Source organism: Cetorhinus maximus, chromosome 9, assembly GCF_964194155.1.
Source record: "Cetorhinus maximus chromosome 9, sCetMax3.hap1.1, whole genome shotgun sequence".
NCBI classification, from domain to species: domain Eukaryota; kingdom Metazoa; phylum Chordata; class Chondrichthyes; order Lamniformes; family Cetorhinidae; genus Cetorhinus; species Cetorhinus maximus.
Genome location: NC_135887.1, coordinates 35,204,029 through 35,230,117, shown reverse-complemented (window position 1 = coordinate 35,230,117; position 26,089 = coordinate 35,204,029). Strand labels below are relative to the sequence as shown.

At 44.2% G+C, this 26,089-nt stretch overlaps 1 protein-coding gene across 4 annotated transcripts in view; it reads left to right on the top strand.

Annotated features, from left to right (window-relative positions):
- Positions 1 to 26,089, top strand: part of mks1 (MKS transition zone complex subunit 1) — a 95,685-nt gene that overhangs the window by 52,984 nt on the left and 16,612 nt on the right. For all 4 annotated transcript variants that reach the window (XM_078548469.1, XM_078548471.1, XM_078548470.1 and 1 more), the window contains exons 10-13: positions 2,614 to 2,656; positions 11,225 to 11,287; positions 14,733 to 14,803; positions 20,959 to 21,028. In XM_078548469.1, coding sequence (XP_078404595.1) covers positions 2,614 to 2,656; positions 11,225 to 11,287; positions 14,733 to 14,803; positions 20,959 to 21,028 — 247 coding nt within the window. The remainder of the gene's footprint in view (positions 1 to 2,613; positions 2,657 to 11,224; positions 11,288 to 14,732; positions 14,804 to 20,958; positions 21,029 to 26,089) is intronic.

Below are 26,089 nucleotides of genomic sequence, written 5' to 3'. Positions count from 1 at the left end.
CTGTCTCCGCAGCAGATGACACAACTGCTCTTTGTAGGTTGATTTGCCAGATGTTCAGGTGGTAGATAGAAACAAGAGTAGGCCATTTAGCCTGTTGAGCCTGTTTTAGCAATCAGCGAGATCATGGCTGACCTGCGACCTAACTCCATATACCTGCATTTGCCTCAAATCCAATATCTTAAATTAACAAAAATCTGTACTTTTTTTTTGCATTCTGTATGCTTTTCTTTGTTCTGTTATACCCCTTTCGTTGCCCATGGCTGTCTTTTTTTGCTCCTTAGACGTATAGTCTAGTTCTCTATGATTGGCCCTACATCACATTAATGTATGAAGTTTCAAAGTTAAACAGTAACCTGTGCTGACAGTCCCACATTCCTTGCTTTGTGCCATTGCTAAAAACTTGACAAAAGGAAAGACCGATTTAAGTATACTTTACCTACTAATCCTCCCCCTCCCCACAGTTTTTGACTTGAAATATCTGCTGGGGCTGAGTTCCCCAAAGACCAACCTCTTTTCAGTGCCTCACTCAATTTCATTCTATTCATTGCATGCAAGCCTTGGCAGTCTATTAATTTGTGGAGGACATGACAGCTGAGTCTTTGCCCATTCCTCTTTGCCCACAATCCCATCCATGCATTTTCCAGCAGATGTCACTAAATGGCAATCATGAGTGAGAACAATTTTGTTTTTGTCTCCCTAGGGTGAGGCTAATTACAGCTTCTGCCCCAGTTAAGAGCAGCTGAGCACAGACTGGGGCATGGAACCTTCCAAGTCTGCATGGGTCAGTCTCACATTGCAGTTACCCATTGAATCATCAAGGAGTACTGCATAGCCATTTCGTGATAATTGTATCAGACTACAATGATTCAGTACTGAGTCAATTAAAATTAAAACTTCTCCTATAAAGAGACATAAATGTGGAGTACTTTGTGCCCCTAGTCACTAATAGCTTTGTTTCCCATTTTAAATCGGGTGTGTCCAAGCTTTTTGTGTGCCACTTAGATTTGTACATACAGCCTTGCAAACTAGATAGGTTAATTGGAGTAAGAATTTAAATGAAGAGAATGGAAGCATATTGGTAATGTTACTAGATTAATAATCCAGAGGCCTGGACTAATGCTTCGGGAACGAGAGTTCAAATCCAACAAGGGATTTAAATTCAAGTAGTTAATAAATCTGGAATAAAAAGCTACCAGATCATTGTAAAAACCCTTCTGGTTCACTAATGTTCCTCAAGGGTCTTTAATGATGTATTTCTGTTTGGGGATGAAAGATGGAGCTTGTTGCTTTGGATATTGATGCCCATACAAAACCTGGTGTGGCCCCATTATGATTGTGGCAGCAAACAGCAGACATACTCATCTGCACAGCCTCTTCACACTAGATATGGTTTTTGTTCACCTGTTCTCATGAGGTTATACCTTGAACTGATCAGAAGTAGCATTCTAATTTAAATCTTGTGCGAGGGTGATAGAGGGATTGGAGCAATAATCTATGCTGACACCTAATGATGGATGTGATGTCATGTGCAAAGGCCCTCACACCAAGGAGATTCCACTCGCGCCTGTGGCCTCTAGGAAAGAGCAGAAGCTGGACAATTTCTTTCTGATACCAAGATCCTGCTGCTGTTGTATGCATCCCAGAGCCTGGACTCAATGATGTTGGTGGAAACTCAAGAGGACATTGCTTCCTCTGCCACCTAAGTGGATGGCACACACTAAAGGAGATGAGAGTCTTATCTTGGAGAAGAATGAGGAAAAATAAATATTGGAAAAAGGAAGTAGAGGAGAAAATAAAAATCCAAATTTCGCATCAGTTGTAGAACACAATTTGAAGTATTTTTTACCCTGGCTTTTAAAGTTGTATCTTGTCCTTTTACATTTGCCGGTACCACATATAGTTAACCGGTTGAGAGTGAAAAATCCCTGCAGTTGCTGCTCTTCCTAAGAACAGGAATAGGCCATTTAACCCCTTGTGCCTCCTCAGCATTTTTTAGACCACAGCCGAACTTTATCGTAACTCCATCTACTTCCCCTTTGATGCTTTTGCCTAACAAAAATCTATTTCTCAGTTTTGAAAGCTGCAATTTTGAAAGCATCAACAGCCTTTTAGGGAGAGGGTTCCAGGTTTCTACCTCCTTTTGTAAGAAGGAGTGCACTCTGATTTTGTTCCTGAATGCCCTAGCTCTAATTTTAGGATTATATTCTTGATTTCCCCTTCAGAGAAAATATTACCTACCTTATCAAATATTCTTCACATTTTAAACACCTGGATCAGATCATTTCTCAATGTTCTACAGTCAAGAGTCACCAGTGGTGACTTCTCATGCCCTTGTGTCCTCCTCCATTCCAATGATAAAATATCTATATTTCCTCATCTCTTTCTCTTCTTCAGCTGTGTTGTATAAGGAACCTGGAGATTACAGCCACAGACCGACATCCCGATGCTCCATGGAGCACCAACTTGGAGCACAGCACTTTTTCAATACATTGTTTTTTCTTTGTTAGTCAAATTGGCAACTGTTTGAATAAAAGGTGGTTGGTGTGCGTATTGAATATATTTGTATCGCTATTGACTTCAGCTTTAAAATGCACTCCATCCTTATTCTTGCAGCCTCCTCTTGGTGCTCTTAAGCTGTTTGTGAATGGTGAAATTGGTGAGTTTATTATGACATGCCTTTCTTTAACCTGTATGAGCTCACTAGCAAAGGCTTAATAAAGGATACCTTCAGCCCCACAAGAAACAGTGTGCAACGTTGACACTATCTAAATGCACTACCTGGTGCCAGTACTAAGTCCTGCAAATCAGCAAGTTCCTGGGCCGACCCATAGCCCTTGAACATATGAAAGATAAAGAACAGGAGAAAATCAGTTGGCCCATCGAGCCTGACCCATACAGCCATGATGCCCTGAACATCATGATTGATAACACCTGCCAGCGGCCATATAATCAACATAGGGAGAACCAAATTTGAAAAGTTCCTCTCTGAATCCTTAAGGTAATCACTACAAGTCTAGATGAATTCATTGGCCACTATCTCAGCCATTTATTTTCCCTTCCTTTTATCTGTGATCTCCACCCTAACCAGGATCTAGTCCAGCTCTCCTTTGAAGGTAAGTGAATCTGTGCTCATCTGTCCTCGGAGAAAGGAAAAAGCTCTTGTTCCCTAACCTATTTCTACACTTGCACAACTTGATGATCCCAGTCTTCCAGATCTATCTAATTGAAATAATGGCCTGGATTTTATGTTGGGATTGATGAGCAAAGGCTGCATTGTGCCCCTCCCTCCACTCCCAGAGCTAACATCATGAAATCAGCAAGAACTTCAACTTTCCCACTCCCAGATGGTTGTGGATTTTCCATCATTGAATACATTTAAGGCTGGGATAGACAAATTTTTGGTGTCTCAGGTAATTAAAGATCAGGTGGGAAAGTGAGTAGAAGCCCAAGATCAGCCATGATCGTGCTGAATGCTGGAGCAGGCTCAAGAGGCCATATGGTCTGCTCCTATTTCTTGTGTTCTTGTAGTGTGTTTAATAAAATTTTATGAATTACAGAACCGGCCCTGAAGGATAATTTTATAATCATGGAATGATTAATGGTTAAATGATTAATTAGCAGACTTTTTATGCAAAATTTTTACTTTTTTTAACATTTTTTTTTCAGAAATTTCTAGCTTCTACCTTCATCCCATGTATATGTCCCAACTTTTAATTTGATCTACCTAGAATGTTTAGAAGTGATTTTAATTTTAATGCCTTTTGCTTCCCAGTTGTTTTGGGTTGGCGGGGGGGTCTGTTAAAATTCCTTCGTGATTGGCTGCCTGGACAACTGAATGGCATCTCTCCAGCTCCACACTGGGAGTTCTCCAATAAACAATGCTGCAATGAGTTGCAGTATCATTGCACAGTGGTAGAGGTGAAATTCTCGACAGAGCGATCACTCACTTGATCTGTCAGTGAGACTCACTTTGAGATTAGAGGCATGCACCCTTACTCTGATGCTGCCTGCAAACTTGGGGCCGTTCTATCTATATAAGTACTGCGCCCACCCCAGCCCCCAGGTGGAATCTCTTTTCTAAACAAACTTTTAAGCCTATTTAGATAACTAAGGTGTTGTAAACTTTGTTCTTTTCTGAACCTTTTCCAGTGCCTCCATATCATCCACCATTGGAAAGAAGTTATACAAGGGCAATATAGTGTAATTTATTTATGCTGAATCACCCAAACAATGAAACCCAATACTCTTTTGCTTTGGGTATATTTTCACGGCACTGATCATGAACCTTAAGGAAATCGTGTACAATTATATCAAGATCTCCTGTGTTCTCAACGAACTGAGTTCTTTACCCTGTAGGTATAAATATATTTAGTGTTGGTCCTGTCAACCTGCATAACGCTACATTTATTTAAGGTAAATGCCGTTTGCCAGGTAAGGCTCAGTTCTCCATTACATCTAGATTGAATTAGAGCAGTTTATTCCCATCTACAGTCCTAATTCTGCCTCAACACCTACATCCTGGTTCCGACCAGAACATTAGTAAGAATACCACAAAACATCAGCGCGCCTGGCAACGGAGGAGAAAAGCCAGCCAGGATTAATGTTTCTGATCAGTATAAGGGTGGGTAGGTATTCAACTTGTGGTACCCACCTGCTAAATAGACCTGAAATTCATTGTGCGTAATGTACTGTTGTACAGGCACAGCAAAATGGAGTACTTTGGGTTCTTCCTCAGAGCTTAGGGGGTGCAATATGGTTCTTTGAGTGTGTGACGGGACTGATTAAAATAATGTCTATATAAAATTTGCAAAAGTAGCCCTTCCCTGCACTTTGTAAATTTTTTGAGAATGGGAGTAAGTTAACTCTCCCTCCCCATTTGGAGCCCTGACCATTACATAAGAAATAGGAACAGGAGTAGACCATTCGGCCCCTCGAGCCTGCTCTGCTAATCAATAAGATCATGGCTGATCATCTTGTGTTTTGATTCCCACATTCCCATCTAACTCCAATAACCTTAGATTCTTGTTAGGCAAGGGAATCAATCTACCTCTGCGTTAAAAATATTCAATGACCCTGCCTCCATCACCTTCTGAGGCAGAGAGTTCCAAAGTCGCACAACTGTCAGAGAAAAAAAATTCTCCTCATCTCTGTCCTAGAAGGGCAATCCCTAATTTTAAAATAGTGCCCCTAGTTCTGAACTCACCCACAAGAGGTAACATCCTTTCAACGACCACCTTGTCAAGGTCGTTCAGGATCTTGTACACTTCAATCAAATCACCCTTCACTCTTCTAAATTCAGGTGGAAATAAGCCCAGTCTGTCCAACCTTTCCTCATAAGACAACCCACTTATTCCAGGTATCAATCTAGTAAACCTCCTTTGAACCGCATCCAATGCATTTACTTCCTTCAATAAATAAGGAGACCAAAACTGTACACGGTATTCGAGGTGCGGTCTCACCAATGCCCTGTATAACTCCAGCATAACATCCTTACTTTTATGTTCAATCCCTCTCATAATAAAGGATAGCATTCCATCAGCCTTCTTAATTACTTGCTGTACCTGCATACTAACTTTTTGTGACTCATCTATTCGAACACCTAGATGCCTCTGCTCCTCAGAATTATGCAGCCGTTCTCCGTTTAAGTATGACTGTGATTTTTTTTTTGTTCTTCCTGCCAAAGTGAACAACTTCACATTTTCCAACATTAAACTCCATTTCCCAGACCTTTGCCCACTCACTCAACCTATCTATATCCATCTGCAACCCCATGTCCTCTTCACAACATACTTTCCTACCTACCTTTGTGTCATCTGCAAATTTAGCCACCATGCCTTCTCTCCCCTCATCTAAGTCATTGATGTAAATCATAAAAGTTGAGGCCCTAGTACAGACCCCTGTGGGACTCTATTCAGATCATTACAGATATGAAGAGGGAATCATTGGTACAATTCTGGCTGCCCCTAAGGGTTCAACATGGTGCCCAACAACATGCTGCCACAATCAGTTGATAAATTGTGGTTCGTCAAGGCATAAAAGACTAAAATCTATATCTCAAATTTTGTTTTATGCTGTAGAAATGTCATTAAATTTATAAAGGCGCTCATTTCAATGTATCCAAGTTTATGATGAATTAGTAAATTCCTGATTAAATAAGTTAGGCAAACTGCGATTCCTCACCTGGTGAGTTTGATCTCCCCCCTTTACCAAAGAGTAGGAGAGAGAATTACGAATCTGGTCGTCCCAGCTCATTTTTATATAGACATCTTACAAAAGAAAAGTTCTTGAAGATCTACGGACTTTCTGAACAACTAGTCTGTCTGCATTATCACCATGCAATAAATGCAGATCCAACTTTCTTTCAAAGATATTTAGAGATTTTCCTTCACTTAGGGTTCAGATGAGAATAGTGAAACTCTGGATGCGGCCTTGGGTAGCTGGAGGTTAGGTATTCACAAATGACGGACGAAGAGCCTAGCTGCATTGTTCCTGATGGTGAGCAGTTCACAGAATTACAGAATTGTTACGATGATGAAGGAGCCCATTTAGCCAATTGCGTCTGCACCAACTCTGAGCATTGTGACTCAGTAACCTTGTTTCTGTTGTTCACATTGTTTCTATTTAAATAATCATCTAATGCCCTCTTGAGTGTCTCAATTGTACCTGCCGCCGCCACACTTCCAGGCAACTCCCAGACCTGAACCACTCGCTGTTTGAAGAAGTTTTTCTCGCATCGCATTTGCTTCTTTTGCAAATCACTTTAAATCTGTGCCCTGTCATTCTCAATCCTTTTATGAGTGGGAACAGTTTTCCCCTACCTACTCTGCCCAGCCCCTTCATGATTTTGAACACCTCCATCAAATCTCCTCTCAGCCACCTTCTCTCCAAGGAGAATAGTCCCAACCTCTCCAATCTATCTTCATAACTGAAGTTTCTCAACCCTGGAGCCATTCTTGTAATCCTCTTCTGCACTCTTTCCAATGCGTTCACATCCTTTCTAAAGTGTGGCGCCCAGAACTGTACAAAATACTCCAGCTGAGGTCTAACTAGTGCCCTATACAAATTCAGCATAACCTCCTTGCTCTTGTACTCTCTGCCCCTATTAATAAAGCCTAGGATACTGTATGCTTTATTAACTGCTCTCTCCATCTGTCCTGCCACCTTGACAAGTTAGGCAAACTGCAATTCTTCACCGAGTGAGTTTGATCTCCCCCCTTTACCAAAGGGAAGGTGAGAGAATTATGAACCTGGCCCTCCCGGTCCACTTTTATATGGTCCCTATTACAACATGTATCTTACAAAAGAAAAGTTCTTGAAGACCTGCAAACTTTCTAGCCACTGAACAACTTATGCACACATACACCCAGGTGCCTCTGCTCCTGCACACCCTATAGAGTTGTGCCCCTTCTTTTATATTGTCTCTCCATGTTCTTCCTGCAAAAATGAATTACCTCCCACTTCTCTGCATTGAACTTCATCTGCCATTTATCTTCCCACTTCAGCTTGTCTATGTCCTTTTGGAGTTCTACGCTGTCCTCACAGTTTACAATGCTTCCAAGTTTTGTATCATCTGCCAACTTAGAAATTGTCCCCTGCACACCAAGATCTAGATCATTAATCTATATCAGGAGAAGCAAAGGTCCCAACATCAATCCCTGGGGAACACCACTGCAAACCTTCCTCCAGCTGAAAAATATCCATTAACCATTACTTGCTGTTTCCTATAACTCAGCCACTTTTCTATCCATGTCGCTACTGTCCCTTTTAATCCACGAGCTATAACTTTTCTCACATGTCTGTTGTGCAGCACTGCATCGAATGCTTTTTGGAACTCCATGTAGACCACATCAACAGCATTACCCTTATCTCCCTCTCTGTTACCTCTTCAAAAAACTCCAAGTTAGTTAAACACGGTTTTCCCTTAAGAAATCCATGCTGGCCCTTCCTAATCAACCCACATTTTCCCATGTGCCTATCAATACTTGTTTCTAGAAGCTTCCCCACCAGTGAAGTTAAACTGACTGGCCTGTAATTGCTGGGCTTATCCTTAAAACCTTTTTTGAACAAAGGTGTAATATTTATAATTCTCCAGTCCTCTGGCACCTCTCCTGAGTCTAGGGAAGATTGAAAGATTATGGCCAGTTCTCCTGCGATTTCCACTGTCACTTTCATCAATATCCTTGGATGCATCTCATCTGGTCCCAGTGCCTTGTCAACTTTAAGTACCGACAGTTCATCCAATGCCACCACCTTTTCAATTTTGAACCCATCTAGTGACAGAGTTTCCTCCTCTGTCACCCATGGCCTGGGTAGCTTCTGCTTCCTTGGTAAAGACAGATGCAGATTATTCATTTAACACCTCAGCCATGCCCCCTGCCTCCATGTGTAAATCCCCTTTTTTTTCCCCTAATTGGTCCTACTTCTCCTTTTACCATGCTTTTGCTATTTATGTGCCTATTGAAAACTTGAGATTCCCCTTTATGTTGGCTGCCAGTCTTTTCTCACAATCATTCTTTGCTTCTCTTATTTGCTTCTTCACCTCTCCTCTGAACCTTCTGTATTTAGCTTGGTTCTCAATTGCATTTTCTACCTGACACCTGTCATAAGCATACTTTTTCTTCTTTATCTTAATTTCCATCTCATTTTTCATCCAGGGAGCTCTGGATTTGCTTTCCCTACCTTTTCCCCTTTGAGGGAATATACCTTGACCGTGTCCGAACCATTTCTCCTTTGAAGGTAGTCAATTATTCAGCTACAGTTTTCCCACCAACCTTTGGTTCCAGTCTATCCGGCCCAGTTCCGTTCTTGCCCCATTGAAGCCGGCTCTCCCCCAGTTAATTATTCTTACTCTGGATTGCCCATTGTCCTTTTCTACCATCCCCCTAAACTTTATGACACAATGATCGCTGTCTCCTAAATCTTCCCTCACTGACACTTGATCTACTTGGCCCACTTCATTTCTAAGAACCAGGTCCAGCAGTGCCTCCTTTCTTGTTTGACTGGAAACACACTGCTCTAGAAAATTCTCCTGAGCGCACACTCTAGGAACTCTTGCCCTTCTTTGCCCTTTACACTACCACTATCCCAGTCTATATTCGAATAATTAAAATTCCCCATTATAACTACTCTATAATGTTTGCACCTCTCTGCAATTTCCCTGCAGATTTGTTCCTCTACATCCTTCCCACTAGTTGGTGGCCTAAAGACTACACCGAGCAATGTAATTGCACCCTTTTTGTTCCTTAGCTCTAGCCAAATTGATTCTGATCTTGAACCCTCTGGGACATCCTCTTTCTCCAGCACTGCAATGCTCTCCTTAACCAATACAATCACCCCTCCTCCTTTTCTTCTTGCCCTATCTTTCCTGAACACCTTGTACCCAGGAATATTTAACAACCAATCCTGCCCTTCCTTGAGTCAGATCTCTGTTATCGCCACAACATCATAATTCTGCATGGCAATCTGTGCCTATAACTCATCAATCTTATTTACTAAACTCCGTGCATTTACATACATGCACAGTAACCTTGATTTGGACTTCATGACTTTCTCCCTTATTCCAACTCCGCCTGTTAACTTACTATTCTCTATGCTAGTGCTATCCGTGTCTCCCAGTATTTTGTGCACCCTGGTACTCCTCTCTAATATTATCCCTTGGTTCCCACACCCCTGCCGAATTAGTTTAAAGCCCCCCCAACAACGCTAGCAAAACACCCCTCAAGGAACTCAGTCCCGGCTCTGCTTAGGTGCGACCCGTCCAGCTTGAAACAGGTGCCATCTCCCCCAGAGCCAGTCCCAGTGTTCCAGGAATCTAAAGCCCTCCCTCCTGCACCACCTTTGCAGCCATGCATTCATCTGCCTTACCCTCTTGTCTCTGTACTCACTTGCAAGTGGCGCTGGGCATAATCCGGAGATCACTACTTTTGAGGTCCTGCTTGCTAATTTTCTGCCTAGCTTCCTAAATACTGTCTGCAGGACCATGTACCCCTTCCTACCTAAGTCATTGGTAATGTGAACCGTGACCCCTGGCTGTTCACCCTCCCCCAGAAGAATTTTCTGCAGCCAGTTGGTGACCTCCTTGACCCTGGCACCAGGGAGGCAACATACCATCCTGGAGTCATGTCTACGGCTGCAGAAACGCCTGTCTGTTCCCCTAACTAATGAATCCCCTATCACTATTGCTCTTCCTTTCTTCTTCCTCCCCTACTGCACAGACAAGCTACTTGTGGTGCCACAAACTTGGCTCTAACTGCAATCCTCTGAGGAACCAATGCCATCACCAGTATCCAAAATGGAAAACCGATTAGTGAGCTGGACCTGAGGCAATTCCTACGTTATCTGCCTGGATCTCTTGCACTGCCTGGTGGTCACCCATTCCCTTTCTGTCTCCATGCTCCTAATCTACAGTATGACCGCCTCTCTGAACGTGCTATCCACATAGCTCTCAACCTTGCAGATGCCACAGTGACATCAGCTGCTGCTCAAGCTCTGAAATCTGGAGCTCAAGCTTCTGCAGCTGGCAGCACTTCCTGCACATGTCATCTAGGTCACCGGTAGTGTCTACGACTTCCCACATATTACAGGTCACACATTCCACACAACCGAGCTGCCCTGCCATGTCTTCACTTCCCTTCCCTTGTATTAACTTTATTTTACTTTGATTTACTATATTACTTTACGTTACTGGTCGCGACCTCCTTTTATTCCTAGTGTGTCTTACTCAAATCCAGGTAGCTGCTTCTTTAAACATAATACACTCCTCTAATTTACAGCCGTTTAAAGACATCCCCTAACAGAAATCTCTTACCAACTAATGAACTTACGGTTTTCCTGTGATGTCACTTTTTTTTTTCAAACTCGCCTCTGAAGGTGAGGTTTACACGCAGGTCCGCTTCTGCTCAGCCGCTCCTGTTCACTACTTAGAATAATTCCTATGAAAACCACACCTCTTTCCCCCGTGCACCGAATTCCCACGTGAGCCTGATTCACTACTCACTCAGTCTTCATCTCACTCTGTCTCCTCACGCACCCCTTACTGACCCAGCCAAATTTGAGCACTGGAGGAATGGCAAGTCCTGAGTGGGAGTCTAGAACCAAGTGATAACTAACTCATCTGCGAATAGACTTTGCCCTGAGTGTATCTGATTAAATCTGGGTGTGCTTCATGAAGGGAACTGGGTTGTTCCTAGAGATTGCGGTGTTGATTTCATTTTTGATCTTTCAGTGTCAGCTCAGGGTTACGAATATGACAATCTGTATGTACAATTCTTCGTTGAACTCCCAGACAGTGAGTATGCTACTGTTTATTAAAGTGTTCATGGGTACGCACGATAGTATGTGTAACTTTAGCTTCTACTTCCATGTACATGTCCATCTCACGCTTGTTGTGATTTCTCAACTTTCCTTACTTCCATGTTCCCTCTTGGAACCAATTGTTGATACTTAATCAGCATCATGAGTGAAGGGAAATGCCTACTGGCTACCACTCCCCTGCTGGTCCAGCGGCATGCGTGAAGGATGCTTTGTACAGGCTTTCTCCTCCCCTCTTGGACTAGTATCCAGAGTAGTGGAGCAGTTCATGTACAGGCTATCTCCCTACTGCCTGATTAGATTCTTCAATTCCTAAATTTAACTCTTAATTTTCCCAAAGGAGTAAAGCATACCTTTTTTAACTTTTCCTCATAATTTGCATTTCTGACACCTTGGATTACCTTGCATCAGTTTTAGCCCATTTTATAGAACTGCTTTTGTCAAAGATCCACTTTGATTTATTTTCAGTCTCACATATCATGTGGTCTGTTTATTTATACTGGCAAAACCCCTGGGTCATTGTTCACAGTAAATGTGAGGAAGCACTTCCTTTAATAAGGACAGAAGCATTTAGGTGTACAATTCAACTGCGATTTTACTGCTAAGGTGGATTTGTTCTGTAGATTGTGAGGTCTAATTGGTGTAAATAAGCACATCCTAGAAAAAAGGAATAATTAGCTTGCATTTATGTCAGCTCAGTTCATCCCAAAGTGCTTCACGGCCAATAAAGTATTTTTGAATTGCATAAGCAAATGTAGGGGAGGTCTTGTGGTGCAGTGGTAGTATCCCTACTGCTGGGCCAGAAGCTCCTGGTTCAAGTCCCACTTCAGGACTTGATGGCCACGGAAGGTGTGGTCATAATGTGGCCAGAAAGGCTGATTATTAGCCTGTAAATCCTTCCAATACAGCTGATGGCAGGCAGTATAGTGGGAAAATTTCCTGGTCAGCCGTACTGCAGAAGGCAATGGCAAACCACTGCAGTACTTTGCCAAACATAATTGTGGACCAATCCAATGGAAGTCCATGGTGGCCATCACCCTCTTAGGGCATGGTACCTGGAGGAGGAGGGGTGGCAAATACAACAGCCAATTTATGCACATGAAACTTCCACAAATAACAATGAGACAAATGACAAACTAATCTAATTTTGGTGGTGTTGGATGAAGGATAAACATTAGCCAGGACAGCAGGAGTGCTCCAAAGCCCCTCTTTGAATAGTGCCAGGGGATCTTTTATGTCCACCAAAATTTAACAGGTCATCTGAAAGGTGGCATCTGCAAAGGTACAGCACTTTTTAGTATTGCTCTGAAGTGTCAGGCTTAGTTATGAGCTGAAGTCCAGGGATGGGACTTGAACTCGTGACCTTCTTACTCAGTGTTATGACCAAACCAAGGATGATTCATTTGATACATGGATGGGAGAGGTCTGGAGGGTTATGGACTAGGTGCAGGTCAAAGGGACTAGCGGAATAATATTTTGGCACAGACTAGAAGGGCCGAATGGCCTGTTTTCTGTGCTGTAGTGTTCTATGGTTCTATGGATTCAGTAGTTGTTTAGAAGTTGGTTGTCATGGAGGTTCTGAGATTGTCAACTGTGCGTAGAGGTCTGGCTTCCTTCCAAGATCAGAAGAAATCAACTGGAAATTACTTTTTGAGAAAAGTAATTTTTTTTTACCATGTAGGTAAAATACTGTACTGTACTGTACTCAATCCTATACATCTATATTAATGGATCTCCTGTAGTGTTGCTTGCAGTGAATCTGAAGACATGCTTTTCTTTTGCGATGTAACAAACAATACATTAACAGGCCCACTAGTATAAGTGTTTTTATTATAAAATATTATAGAAGGGTTGGTAGACTTTTTGGGATCAAATTATCTATTTCCAAAAATATTGAAACAGTCATCTTGATTATTATATATTTTTAGCTATGTCCTAAATTTTATGTCTTAGTTTTTCTTTGAAGTCCAGATCCAGTGGTAGGTAAGATAATCACGTTACAGGGCGATGGGAGACACGTATAAGTATTAATGAGGTAGGGGAAATGTGATTTGGGAGTGCGGGGAGAACTCGGGGGCAGTGAAAGGAGGGTGGTGTGGAAGTATTGGGAAGAAAGGTATTTGGGAATATTGTGGGGAGGATCTGAAAGCAGTATAAGCCTTTATCATGCACTTTTCTTTAGATTTTTATAGTACTGATACCCAATACAGAGCTGGGAAGCTTAACTTAGTTATTTAAAGCTTTTATGTAATTGTGCTTTAAATAACTAACAGAACCTTTTCAGCAAATTTCTGAGAAACAACATGAGCTTGCATTTACATAGTGCCTGTCATGTGACAAAACATCACAAGACACTTCACAGGACTTGTATCCAGACAAACTTTAACTCAATCACATAAGATACTGGGGCAGTTGACCACAAACTTGGCCAAAGTAAGCTTTAAGAAGCATTTTAAAGTAGATAGAGAAGCAGATAGGTTTAGGGAGGGAATTCCAGAGCTTGGGGCATAGCTGGCTGCAGGCACGGCTATCACTGGTGGAGTAATTAAAATTGGTGATGCTCAAGAGGCTAGATTTGGAGGAGTGCCAGTATCTCAGAGGATTATGGGGATGGAGGGGAAAGACCTTGAAGGGATTTGAAAAGAAGTATGAGAATTTTAAAATGAAGGTGTTGCTTGACCTGGAGCTAATGTGGGTCACAAGGGTGATGTATGAATGGAACTTGGTGCAGGCTAGGACATGGGCAATAGAGTTTTAGGTGACCTCAAGTTTATAGAAGGCATAAAAATCTCTTGGAATGTGAGGAAGTATTAGAGGAAGTGCAAGCTTGTAATATATTATGTGTAACTATAGAAGTTTTAATGATTTAGATGCGGTTTGTTCAATATGGTGCACAACCAGACAGTATCAAGAACAATCTGGAGCAGCAGAAAATGTAGAAATAAATGAGTGGAATAGCTTTACTTGAGCAGAATCTTTATACAGGTCGAATATCCTTTATCCGAAATGCTCGAGGCCAATTGCAATTTGGATTTGATATAATTTTGGTTTTTGGATACCGCATATAACTGTACAGTACAATAGCCTAAGTCTAGGCTAAAGTAAATAAAATAGCTGGAAAAGAAAGATGTATCACTGAATAACAAATACAGGGTACCTGTTATAAGTTTCTTTTTGACATGTTCACCACAAAAATAGCAAGGTGAACAGTGCAGACAAACCACTAGACTTCCTGCGCCAAAGGTTGATGAGGTTCAGGTTTTTGGATGTGTTCAGTGTTTGGATTTATGGATGAAGGATACTGTTGGTACCTCACTTTTTGTGATTGCAGTTTTGGTTTAGTGATTGTGCACTACTTACCACACACACTGATGTGTGGTACCTACAAAGCCTAAATAATTATTTCATTTCTTAATGTCTAGATTGGTTCTGTTCCTCAAAGCAGCAGTTGTTTGGAGTGACACAGACTTGCTCTACCAAGGTCGAGGACCGGGTAAGGAGACTTCAAAAACAAAACAATGTTTGAATTATGATCACATCAGTGCAAAAGATAAGGCTGAAGCATTCGCAACAATCTTCAGCCAGAAGTGCCAAGTGGATGATCCATCTTGGCTTCTTCCAGAGGTCCCCAGCATCATAGATGCCAATCTTCAGCCAACTTGATTCACTCCACGTGGTATCAAGAAATGGCTGAAGGCACTGGATACTGCAAAGGCTATGGGCCCTGACAATATTCCAGCAATAGCGCTGAAGACTTGTGCTCCAGAACTTTTTGCGCCCCTAGCCAAGCTATTCCAGTACAGCTACAACACTGGCATCTACCCGGCAATGTGGAAAATTGCCCAGGTATGTCCTGTACACCAAAAAGAAAAGGAGGACAAATCCAACCCGTCGAGTTATTGCCCCGTCAGTCTACTCTCGATCATCAGTAAAGAGATGGAAGGGGTCATCAGCAGTGCTATCAAGTGGCACTTGCTTAGCAATAACCTGCTCACTGACACTCAATTTGGGTTCTGTCAAGGCCTCTTGTCTCCAGACCTCATTACAGCCTTGGTTCAAACATGGAAGTTCCCCTCCAAGTCACTCACCATCCTGACTTGGAAATATATCACCATTCCTTCACTGTAGCTGGGTCAAAATCCTGGAACTCCCCCCCTAATAGCGCTGTGGGTGTACCTACACCATGTGGACTGCAACGGTTCAAGAAGGCAGCTCGTTATCACCTTCTCAAGGGCAATTAGGGGTGGGCAGTAGGTGGCCTAGCCAGCAATGCCCGCATCCTGTAAATGAATTAAAAAATAGCAAACTAGAAATAGAGATTAGAAGATCGGCGAATACTGTAATTATTTTTGTTATTCGTTCATGGGATGTGAGCATCGCTGATATGGCCAGCATTTATCGCCCTTCCCTAATTGCCCTTGAGAAGATGGTGGTGTTCCTCCTTGAACTGCTACAATCTGTCTGGTGTAGGTACACCCACAGTGTTGTTAGGAAGGGAGTTCCTGGCTTTTACCCAACAAAAGTAAAGGAACAATGATATAGTTCTAAATCAGAACTGAGAGACTTGAGGGTGAACTTGCAGGTGGTGGTATTCCCATGTGCATGTTGCCTTGCTTTCCTAGATGGCAGAAGTTGCAGGTTTGCAAGCTTCTGTTGTAGGAGGCTTAGCAAGATGTTGCAGAGTAGGGTACACACTGCTGCCATTGCGCTTTGGTAGTGGAGGGAGTGAATGTTTAAAGCGGTGGATAAGGTGCTGATCAAGAAGGCTGTTTTGTCCTCACTGATGTCAAACTTGAGTGTTGGAGCTGCACTCATTCAGGCAAGCTGGGAGTATTCGTTCCATCACACTGTTGACTTGTGCCTCATAGATGGTGAAAAGGCTTTGGGGAGTCAAAAGGTGAGTCATTCACTGCAGCTTACGCAACCTCTGACCTGCTCCTGTTTCCACAGCATTACATTGGCTGGTTCAGTTAAATTTCTGATCACTGGTGAACCCCAGGATTCTCTGTCGTTCGAGATGGTCATTGCCTGGCACTGTATGGTGTGAATGTGACTTGCCACTTACAAATTAAAACCCGAATATTATCCAGGTCTTGCTCCTTGTAGACATGGGCTGTTTAATTATCCGAGAAGTTCTGAATGGGATTGAGCACAATGTAATCATCAACAAATATTTCCACTTTGACCTAATGTTATAGGGAAGTTCGTTGATGAATCAGCTGAAGATGATTGGGCCTAAGGCACTGCCGTGAGGAACTCCTGTAGCAATGTCTTGGGGTTGAGATAATTGGCCTCCAATAGTCAAAACAACTGACTACCTTCGTGCCCAGTATAACTCCAGCTAGTGGAGAGTTTTCCCCCTGATTCCCAAGGGTAATTAGCCATAGTCTATGAGGGACCATAGCTCCTGAGCGAGAGAGAGAGAGAGACAATGGTTATATAGCTTAAGGAGCACCATTCCACATCAATCATGGGGTAAGGCAAGGAAGCAGGCCTCCATACATTACTGCAGTCAGTACGGGGATTGAAACTGCACCATTGACATCATTCTGCATCTAGTTATCTAGCCAACTGAGCTAACCAATTTCACTAGGGCTCATTGATGCCAAACCCAGTCAAATACTGCCTTGATGTCAAGGGCAGTCAGTTTCACCTCACCTCTGGAATTCAGTTTTTTTTTTGTCCATGTCTGGACGAAGGCTGTAGTGAGACCTGGAGCCGAGTGATCCTTGTGGAATCCAAACCGAGCATTGCTGAGCAGGTTATTGGTCAGTAAGTGCCACGTGATAGCATTGTTGATGGCACCTACCGTCACTTTAATTATTGAGAGTAGACTGATGGGGCATTAATTGGCCTGATGGATTTGCCCTACTTTTTTGTGTTTGAAGACAATTTTCCAAATTGTTGGATAGATGACAGTGTTGTAACTGTGCTGGAACAGGATATAAATCTGTCTATTAAAAATCCTAAATTCTTCAATATGCTGCAGCTCTGTCAGCATTTGAAAGACAATATTTAGGGTAGATACTTCTCTGAAGTCAAATAACTTATTCTCTTCAGATATTCACTGTGTTTACAACATTTTTCTATCCTTTGGTGTAGTTCAAATATTGCTTTCAGCAAAAGGTTGTAGAAGTGCAATATGGAACCTACACATGCATTTTAAGTACAAATATTTCTTACTGGTTGTTAACCTTAAAATACCAAGTCTGGGAATTATTTTTAGTCTTACTTTGGCTAAGTCATCACTAAATAACAAGGTTGCATGTTCTAATGCCACTCTGTGGAATGAGTGCACAAGTTAGGCTGATACTTTGGTATAGTACTGAGGGAGTACAGCAACATTGGAGGTGCTGTGTCCCTAAGTAGACATTAAAGAGAGGCCCATCTGCCTGCTATGATAGACTTAAAAGATTAAATGCCAGTTTTCAAAGATGAGCTGAAAATCTTCTTATTCCCCTTGCCACATTCTTCCCTAATCCAACACAACTAAAAGCAGATTAACTGGTCAGTGATCTCATTGTTGTTTGTGGCATCTTGCTGTGTGGAAGGCGTCACATAATAGCTGCTCTTCATAAGTAATAAAACATTTGGCAAAAAATGTAGGAATAAAAAGGCATTATAGAAATGGAAGTTAATTCTTTATTCCTTCATTAAACTCTACATGATTGAATTTTCAAACTTAATTCTATTGCCATCCTCTTCCGATTATGTTTCTTTAATAGCTGCAAAATAAATGGCCCATATCCTTCTTATCCAAATCGTAACACTTAATTTAATGTTATAGCTAGTCTTTTGACATTGTTTAGGGGCTGTTAAATTTATGGTAATTAAAAAGAAAAACTTCCATTTATATAGTGCGTTTCATGATCTTGGGAAATCACAAAATGCTTTGAAGCCAGTGAGGTTGTTTTGAAGCACTTGAAGACTTGACCACTGACTTGTAATGTAGGAACCTTGGCACTCAACTTTATACACAGTAAGATTTCACAATCGGCAATGTTATAATGAATTTGAGTGATGTTGTTTGAAGGATAGATATTGGCCTGGATTAGGGTTGTCAGCCAGGGCTCAGCAGGTAGCACTCTCGCCTGAGTCAGAAGGCTATGGGTTCAAGTTCCACTCCAGCGATTTGAGCACAATATACAGGCTGACACTCCCAAGTGCTTCACTGGCAAAAATGCCTTCTTTTGGATGAGACATTGAACCCAGGTCCTGTCTGCTCCCTCAGGTGGGAATTAGTGATCCATGGCACTATTTTGAATAGATTGAATTGCAGGTGACTTATTCCTGGTATCCTGGCCAATATTTATCCTCCAGTCAACATCACTAAAATATATTATCAGTCATTATCACAATGCTGTTTGTGGGAGCATGCTGTTTGCAAATTGGCTGCTGCTTTTCTTACATTGCAAGAGTGACTACACTTCAAATGAACTTTATTGGTTGTAGAGAGCTTTTAAGTCACCATAAGGTCATGAAAGGCACAATATAAATGCAAGTTTTTAAAAATTTATCAGACACCAGGAAAAGCTCCCCTGCTCTTTTCAAATAGTGCCATTGGATCTTTTCAAATAGTGCCATTGGATCTTTCAAGTTCATTGTCACAGCACAGGCATGGTTTAACATTTCTTCTGTAAGTTGGCATCTCCAGCAGTGCAGCAGTTTTTCAGTGCCATGTTGGACTATCAGCCCACTCCCTGGATTGGAACTTGAATCCACAACTTTCTGTGATGGCCCATGTGCTTTTGGGGAAAGAAAAGCTATGTTGGGGTGATGGTCCCTTTAAGAACCTAAGTTTCTCTAGGAGATGATTTCTGGTAAAGCACTTTGCTTCCAGTAACTTCTTATGTGACCGAGTTGCCTGGGGGCTAAACAATAGGAAAAGCATCAACAGGAAGTTTAATCATAGGGTGTAGAAGGAAAGTTCGGTTAAAAAGTTTAGTTTATGGTATAAGCATCTGTGCTTATTGAACTTTTAGTATCTTTAATGTAACTGACTATTTGTGATAGAGTGTAGTTATTAGTGTTCATGTTCTTTGATTTTTTGAGTGGTAAAATTCTTCTGTTTTAAATCGTGAATCTTGCAAATTCATTCTTTTAGCAAATACATAGGTTTTTGGATTCTAAAAAAAAAATCATGTTACTGGCCTGTGCTGAGATCATAATGCTTCTTATTCAGAGACGAGAATGCTACCACTGAGCCTTAGCCAACACTTTAGATGCCTAGTCTGCAGAATGGTTTACAGAAAGATAAGTGCCAAGGCCCACAGGTTTAAAAGGGAGCAGCATTTTAAGATTCCAGTGTACTTCACTTTTAATGGTTTCCACCTGCAGAGTCTTTAGAAGAAAATCTTAAGTACTGTAAGTTAAAAGCAAACCAGTGTTCGAGGAGATTCCACACTGCCCCCCACACCTCCCCCACTCACTGTGCTTGTCAGGGCCCTCAACCGTGTCCGACCCATCTCCCGCACCTCTGCCCTCACCCCTTCCCCTCCCTCCCAGAAACATGATAGGGACCCCCTTGTCCTCACTTTTCACTCCACCAGCTCCCGCATTCAAAGGATCATCCTCTGCCATTTCTGCCAACTCCAGCATGATGCCGCCAGCAAACACATCTTCCCCTCACTCCCCCAACAGCATTCCATAGGGACCGTTCCCTCCATAACACCCTGGTCCACTCCTCAATCACCCAACTTCTCACCCCCTTCGCATGGCACCTTCCCATGCGATCGTAGAAGGTGCAACACCTGCTTTACCTCCTCCATCCTCACCGTTCAAGACCCCAAATACTCCTTTCAGGTGCTTCACTTGCACTTCCTTCAGTTTGGCTTACTGCATTCACTGCTTCCAATGAGGTCTTCTCTACGTTGGGAAGACTAAATGCAGACTGGGTGACCGCATTGCGGAACACCTGCGCTCAATCCACAAGCATAACCCAGACCTCCCTGTCGCTCGCCGCTTCAACACACCAACCTGCCCTCATGCCCAAATGTCCATCCTTGGCCTGCTACCATGTTCCAGTGAAGCCCAACGCAAACAGGAGAAACAGCACTTCATCTTCCGATTAGGCACTTTACAGTCTTCCAGACATTGAGTTCAACAACTTCAAACCATGAACTCCTCTTAACCCCTTTTTAAATCCAATTTTTATTTATTTTCATTTTTAAAAATTTTATAATTTTATTTATTTGTTCATTTTCTCGACCCTTTTCCCCCCAAACCCCTCCTCTCCCCACAGAGCCATCTGTCACTTGTTTTTATGTTTTGCTTTCACAGAGTGCTGACCCTTATTCTGCTGTTAACACCTTCTGCTATCTTACCTTTATGCCGCTAACAACACCTTCTTTACTGTTTACCACTCCCTTTGTCTTGTGTCCATGGTATCTTAGTCAATCTCTCCTGAACTCCTACTTGTCACTGCCCTTTCATTTTTGCTCCACCCCCTCTTATGGAGTATATAAGTACATCACATTTTTACTTCTCTTTAGCTCTGAAGCATACAAACTTGAAACATTAACTCTGTTTCTCTCTCCACAGATGCTGCCAGATCTGAGTTTTTCCAGCATTTTCTGTTTTTATTTAAGCTGTAAAGCATTAGTGCTGAGTGCTATATCTTGTTGTAATTACTGTTATTATTTTAAATAGGAGAATGTGGCCTATTTTTCTTATCCATTCAACTTTGAAATGGCCTTAAGAAGTGAAGATCAACCTGAGGGTGAGTTTCCCATTTTCCTTTTGAAGCAACAGACCTCTCTGATATCAGATGTGATCTTAAAAATTCCACCTGTGTCAACATGCTAAGATGCCCATCTCAATTTTACTTTAGTAATTTTAAGGGTTCCCTATTTCTGTAAAATTGTAGAATGCTCCCCAATCTGTTATGTACACGGACAGTTACACAAGCCCTCGGGTTGTATTCTTTTCTGTGAAGGTTCCAGTGCATCTAGTTCTTCCCCAATCCCCAATTCGTTCTCACCACAGAACGCATGCCTGAGATGGTGATCTCTGAGCTTCTATTACTGCTACCAATTTGACCTTTGAAAGGATTGTTGATTGGGGAGTAGCTGGTTCCTTCACTTTCGCTGGATCGAAATCCTTGAACTCCCTCCCTAACAGCACTGTGGGAGTACCCCACCAGATGAACTGCAGTGGTTCAAGAAGATAGCTCACTACCGCCTTCTCTCAAAGGGCAATTAGGAATGGGCAATTAATGCTGGCCTTGCCGGCGATGTCCGCATCCTATGAAGGAGCTTTTAAATTATTTACTTTGTGTTTCCAGCTCTATACACTTCATGTCAACAGAACTAGCATCATCAAGAAGGTGTAGCTAGGGGTGGCAGGAGAAATGGAGCAACAGTTACCCTGGGCTGCTGCCTGGACAATGCAGTAATTCATTTTGGGACTTGCAGTGCTTTATACTCTGGCACAGAGGATACTAAACCAAAATACTCTCTCAGTATCACAGATAGCACTCTGTAACCAAATACCAAATGAAGGAGAGCAACCTTGGGTCACTGATGTTCAGATCTTCTTTCCCTACAAATTCTCTTTTTCATCTCCAGTCACCTTACAGTTCCACTGGACCTGAAGCAATGCTGTACCTCATCCAAATAGACATCATTTTGATGAGATGTAATTATATAGCAATTGGAAGTAGCAATTCTGACTGACTTTTCAATTTATTATTTTCCCTTATACCCCTGTTGTGGGAAACTTACTGCCATCCCAGCTATAGACTAGGGATCCTTCCTGAACTCGGTACGTTGCAGAAATTAAAGAGGGTAGGGTAGAAAATTTTCCAGTGAAACTTGACCCCATAGTCGAGTGTCTAATGGTCAGCAAACTTGCAGCCTTCTGCTGTAGGTCAGAGGATCTACAGCTCTGCATATCTGTCCTCAAGTGCTACCTATCAAACTGGAAGGAACAGCTAAGTCACTGATCACTTCACAATCCCTACACTCACGTGATCTCTGAATGAATGGGTACATGAATAATTACTACTAATAGCTGGTAAATCATCTTTCATGTCATGTTACTCACTTTTTTTAATAGAAAAAATGCAAGTCAACTGCAGTGGGGCTCAGTCAAATACATACAGGGTGCTTAGATGTTCCCTGTTAACTTGAAAATATTTAAGCCAAAGAGTTTAATGCTATGAGCTGAAATTACATTGAACTCAAGAATGCAAAGTATTTCAGAATCTGCTTACTTCATCTCTCGTGTTATGTCTCTTGGTACCCTTGAGGTGGAATCGCTTGAATTTTGAGATAAACTATCAACATCTTTAGACGTCTTTTGGGAGACTGAATATTAAAGGAAAGATGTCAATGTTGAATTGTGGATTTTTTGTGACATGTTGTGTCAGACATGTGCAAACCCAACCTAATGTTTAAGTGTGTTCAAACCAAGCCACTGATGATCCGCAGGGGTCGGTTGTTTTATTAGTCAGATACGGAGTGTACACTCTCTCCTTATAGTAGGGTACCTTATTTGCATAATTGCAAAGAGCTTGGATACAGGCTGAGAACCTTAGAGGATAACTCTTGAAGTTTAGTTGGCTGAAACTGTGCCACATACCATCACAGAGCACCAGAAAATTTTCTGCTGCTTGTCTACCCTACCTATTAGGACAATGGTTTGCCAGTTATCTGAAGCTGAATGGCAAGAACCAGTGTCTCCATTTAACTTTCCAGTTCCAAATAGTGAGCCAGAAAATCATTCATAGTGCCTGAGAATACTGCTTTCCTACCTACAGCGAGACATCAATTACCAAGTCTGCTGTGGAGGGTTTTCTTCGATCCAGTCTTCCATTGATTGCAGAAGTACCTTGAATCCAACAAGAGCCTGCTTAACTCCCACACCCCCTGCCATTCCCCCAGTCTTGAATGGTCATCATTGTGTATGAATGGATTATCAGTGTAACATTTTACACCCAGTTTCAGTATCTGAGGTAACCCTCTGCTGCTGAGGTGACTTTAACTATAAGGTTAAACTTTGTTTAAAACCTCTCCAGTAATTAGAGGCAAGCCAAATTCGATATTAAAAATTGCCTTTTTCCAAATTTCCTCCCAGCTGTCCTAAAGACGCTGACTCATTTCCTCCCCCCTCTAAAGACGCTGACTCATTTCCTCCCCCTCTAAAGACGCTGACTCATTTCCTCCCCCTCTAAAGACGCTGACTCATTTCCTCCCCCCTCTAAAGATGCTGACTCGTGTCATTTCCTTCCCCCGAAAGGCGCTGACTCGTGTCATTTCCTTCCCCCCGAAAGGCGCTGACTCGTGTCATTTCCTTCCCCCCCAAAAGGCGCTGACTTGTGTCATTTCCTTCCCCCCTCCAAAAGGCGCTGACTCGTGTCATTTCCTTCCCCCCTCCAAAAGGTGCTGACTCATGTTGTTTCCTTCCACCCCGAAAGGCGCTGATTTGTGTCATTTTTCTCAGGCACTTGATCTCGCACGCTCTCTCTCTCTCTCGCACGCTCGCTCTCTCTCTCGCACGCTCTCTCTCTCTCTCGCACGCTCTCTCTCTCGCACTCTCTCGCGCGCTCTCTCTCTCTCGCACGCTCTCTCTCTCTCGCTCTCTCTCTCGCACGCTCTCTCTCGCTCTCTCTCTCGCGCGCTCTCTCTCTCTCGCGCGCTCTCTCTCTCTCGCGCTCTCTCTCTCTCGCGCGCGCTCTCTCTCTCGCGCGCTCTCTCTCTCGCGCGCTCTCTCTCTCGCGCGCTCTCTCTCTCGCGCGCTCTCTCTCTCGCGCGCTCTCTCTCTCGCGCGCTCTCTCTCTCTCTCGCGCGCTCTCTCTCTCGCGCGCTCTCTCTCTCTCTCGCTCTCTCGCGCGCTCTCTCTCTCACTCTCGCGCGCTCTCTCTCTCGCGCGCGCTCTCTCTCTCGCACGCTCTCTCTCTCTCTCGCTCTCTCTCTCTCTCGCTCTCTCTCTCTCTCGCTCTCTCTCTCTCTCGCTCTCTCTCTCGCGCGCTCTCTCTCTCTCGCGCGCCCTCTCTCGCGCGCCCTCTCTCGCGCGCTCTCTCTCGCGCGCTCCCTCTCTCTCTCGCGCTCTCTCTCTCGCGCTCTCTCTCTCGCGCGCTCTCTCTCGCGCCCTCTCTCGCGCGCCCTCTCTCTCTCGCGCGCGCCCTCTCTCGCGCGCTCTCTCTCGCGCGCTCCCTCTCTCGCGCTCTCTCTCTCTCACGCGCTCTCTCGTGCGTGCGCTCTCTCTCTCGCGCGCGCGCTCTCTCTCTCGCGCGCGCTCTCTCTCTCTCGCGCGCGCTCTCTCTCTCGCGCGCTCTCTCGCGCGCGCTCTCTCTCTCGCGCTCTCTCTCTCGCGCACTCCCTCTCTCTCGCGCTCTCTCTCTCGCGCTCTCTCTCTCGCGCTCTCTCTCTCTCTCTCGCGCACTCTCTCTCTCTCTCGCGCGCGCCCTCTCTCTCGTGCGCTCTCTCTCTCTCTCTCGCGCGCTCTCTCTCTCTCTCTCGCGCGCTCTCTCTCTCTCTCTCTCGCGCGCTCTCTCTCTCTCTCGGGCGCGCGCGCTCTCTCTCTCTCGCGCTCCCGCTCTCTCTCTCTCGCGCTCCCTCTCTCTCTCTCTCGCGCTCCCTCCCTCTCTCTCGTGCTCCCTCTCTCTCTCTCTCGTGCTCCCTCTCTCTCTCTCTCGCGCTCCCTCTCTCTCTCGCGCTCCCTCTCTCTCTCTCTCGCGCTCCCGCTCTCTCTCTCTCGCGCTCCCTCTCTCTCTCTCTCGCGCTCCCTCTCTCTCTCTCTCGCGCTCCCTCTCTCTCTCTCTCGCGCTCCCTCTCTCTCTCTCTCGCGCTCCCTCTCTCTCTCTCTCTCGCGCTCCCTCTCTCTCTCTCTCGCGCTCCCTCTCTCTCTCTCTCGCGCTCCCTCTCTCTCTCTCTCGCGCTCCCTCTCTCTCTCTCTCGCGCTCCCTCTCTCTCTCTCGCGCTCCCTCTCTCTCGCGCTCCCTCTCTCTCGCGCTCCCTCTCTCTCGCTCTCTCTCTCTCGTGCTCTCTCTCTCTCGCGCGCTCTCTCTCTCTCTCTCTCTCTCTCTCTCGCGCGCTCTCTCTCTCTCGTGCTCTCTCTCTCGTGCTCTCTCTCTCGTGCTCTCTCTCTCGTGCTCTCTCTCTCGTGCTCTCTCTCTCTCGCGCTCTCTCTCTCTCTCGCGCGTGCGCTATCTCTCTGTCGCGCTCCCTCTCTCGCGCTCCCTCTCTCTCTCTCTTGCGCTCCCTCTCTCGCGCTCCCTCTCTCTCTCTCTCGCGCTCCCTCTCTCTCGCGCTCCCTCTCTCTCGCGCTCCCTCTCTCTCGCGCTCCCTCTCTCTCGCGCTCCCTCTCTCTCGCGCTCCCTCTCTCTCGCGCTCCCTCTCTCTCGCTCTCTCTCTCTCGTGCTCTCTCTCTCTCGCGCGCTCTCTCTCTCTCTCTCTCGCGCGCTCTCTCTCTCTCGTGCTCTCTCTCTCGTGCTCTCTCTCTCGTGCTCTCTCTCTCGTGCTCTCTCTCTCGTGCTCTCTCTCTCTCGCGCTCTCTCTCTCTCTCGCGCGCGCGCTCTCTCTCGCGCTCCCTCTCTCTCTCTCTCGCGCTCCCTCTCTCTCTCTCTCTCGCGCTCTCTCTCTCGCGCTCCCTCTCTCGCGCTCCCTCTCTCGCGCTCCCTCTCTCTCGTGCTCCCTCTCTCTCGTGCTCCCTCTCTCTCGTGCTCCCTCTCTCTCGTGCTCCCTCTCTCTCGTGCTCTCTCTCTCTCGTGCTCTCTCTCTCGTGCTCTCTCTCTTGTGCTCTCTCTCTCTCGTGCTCTCTCTCTCTCTCTCTCTCACGC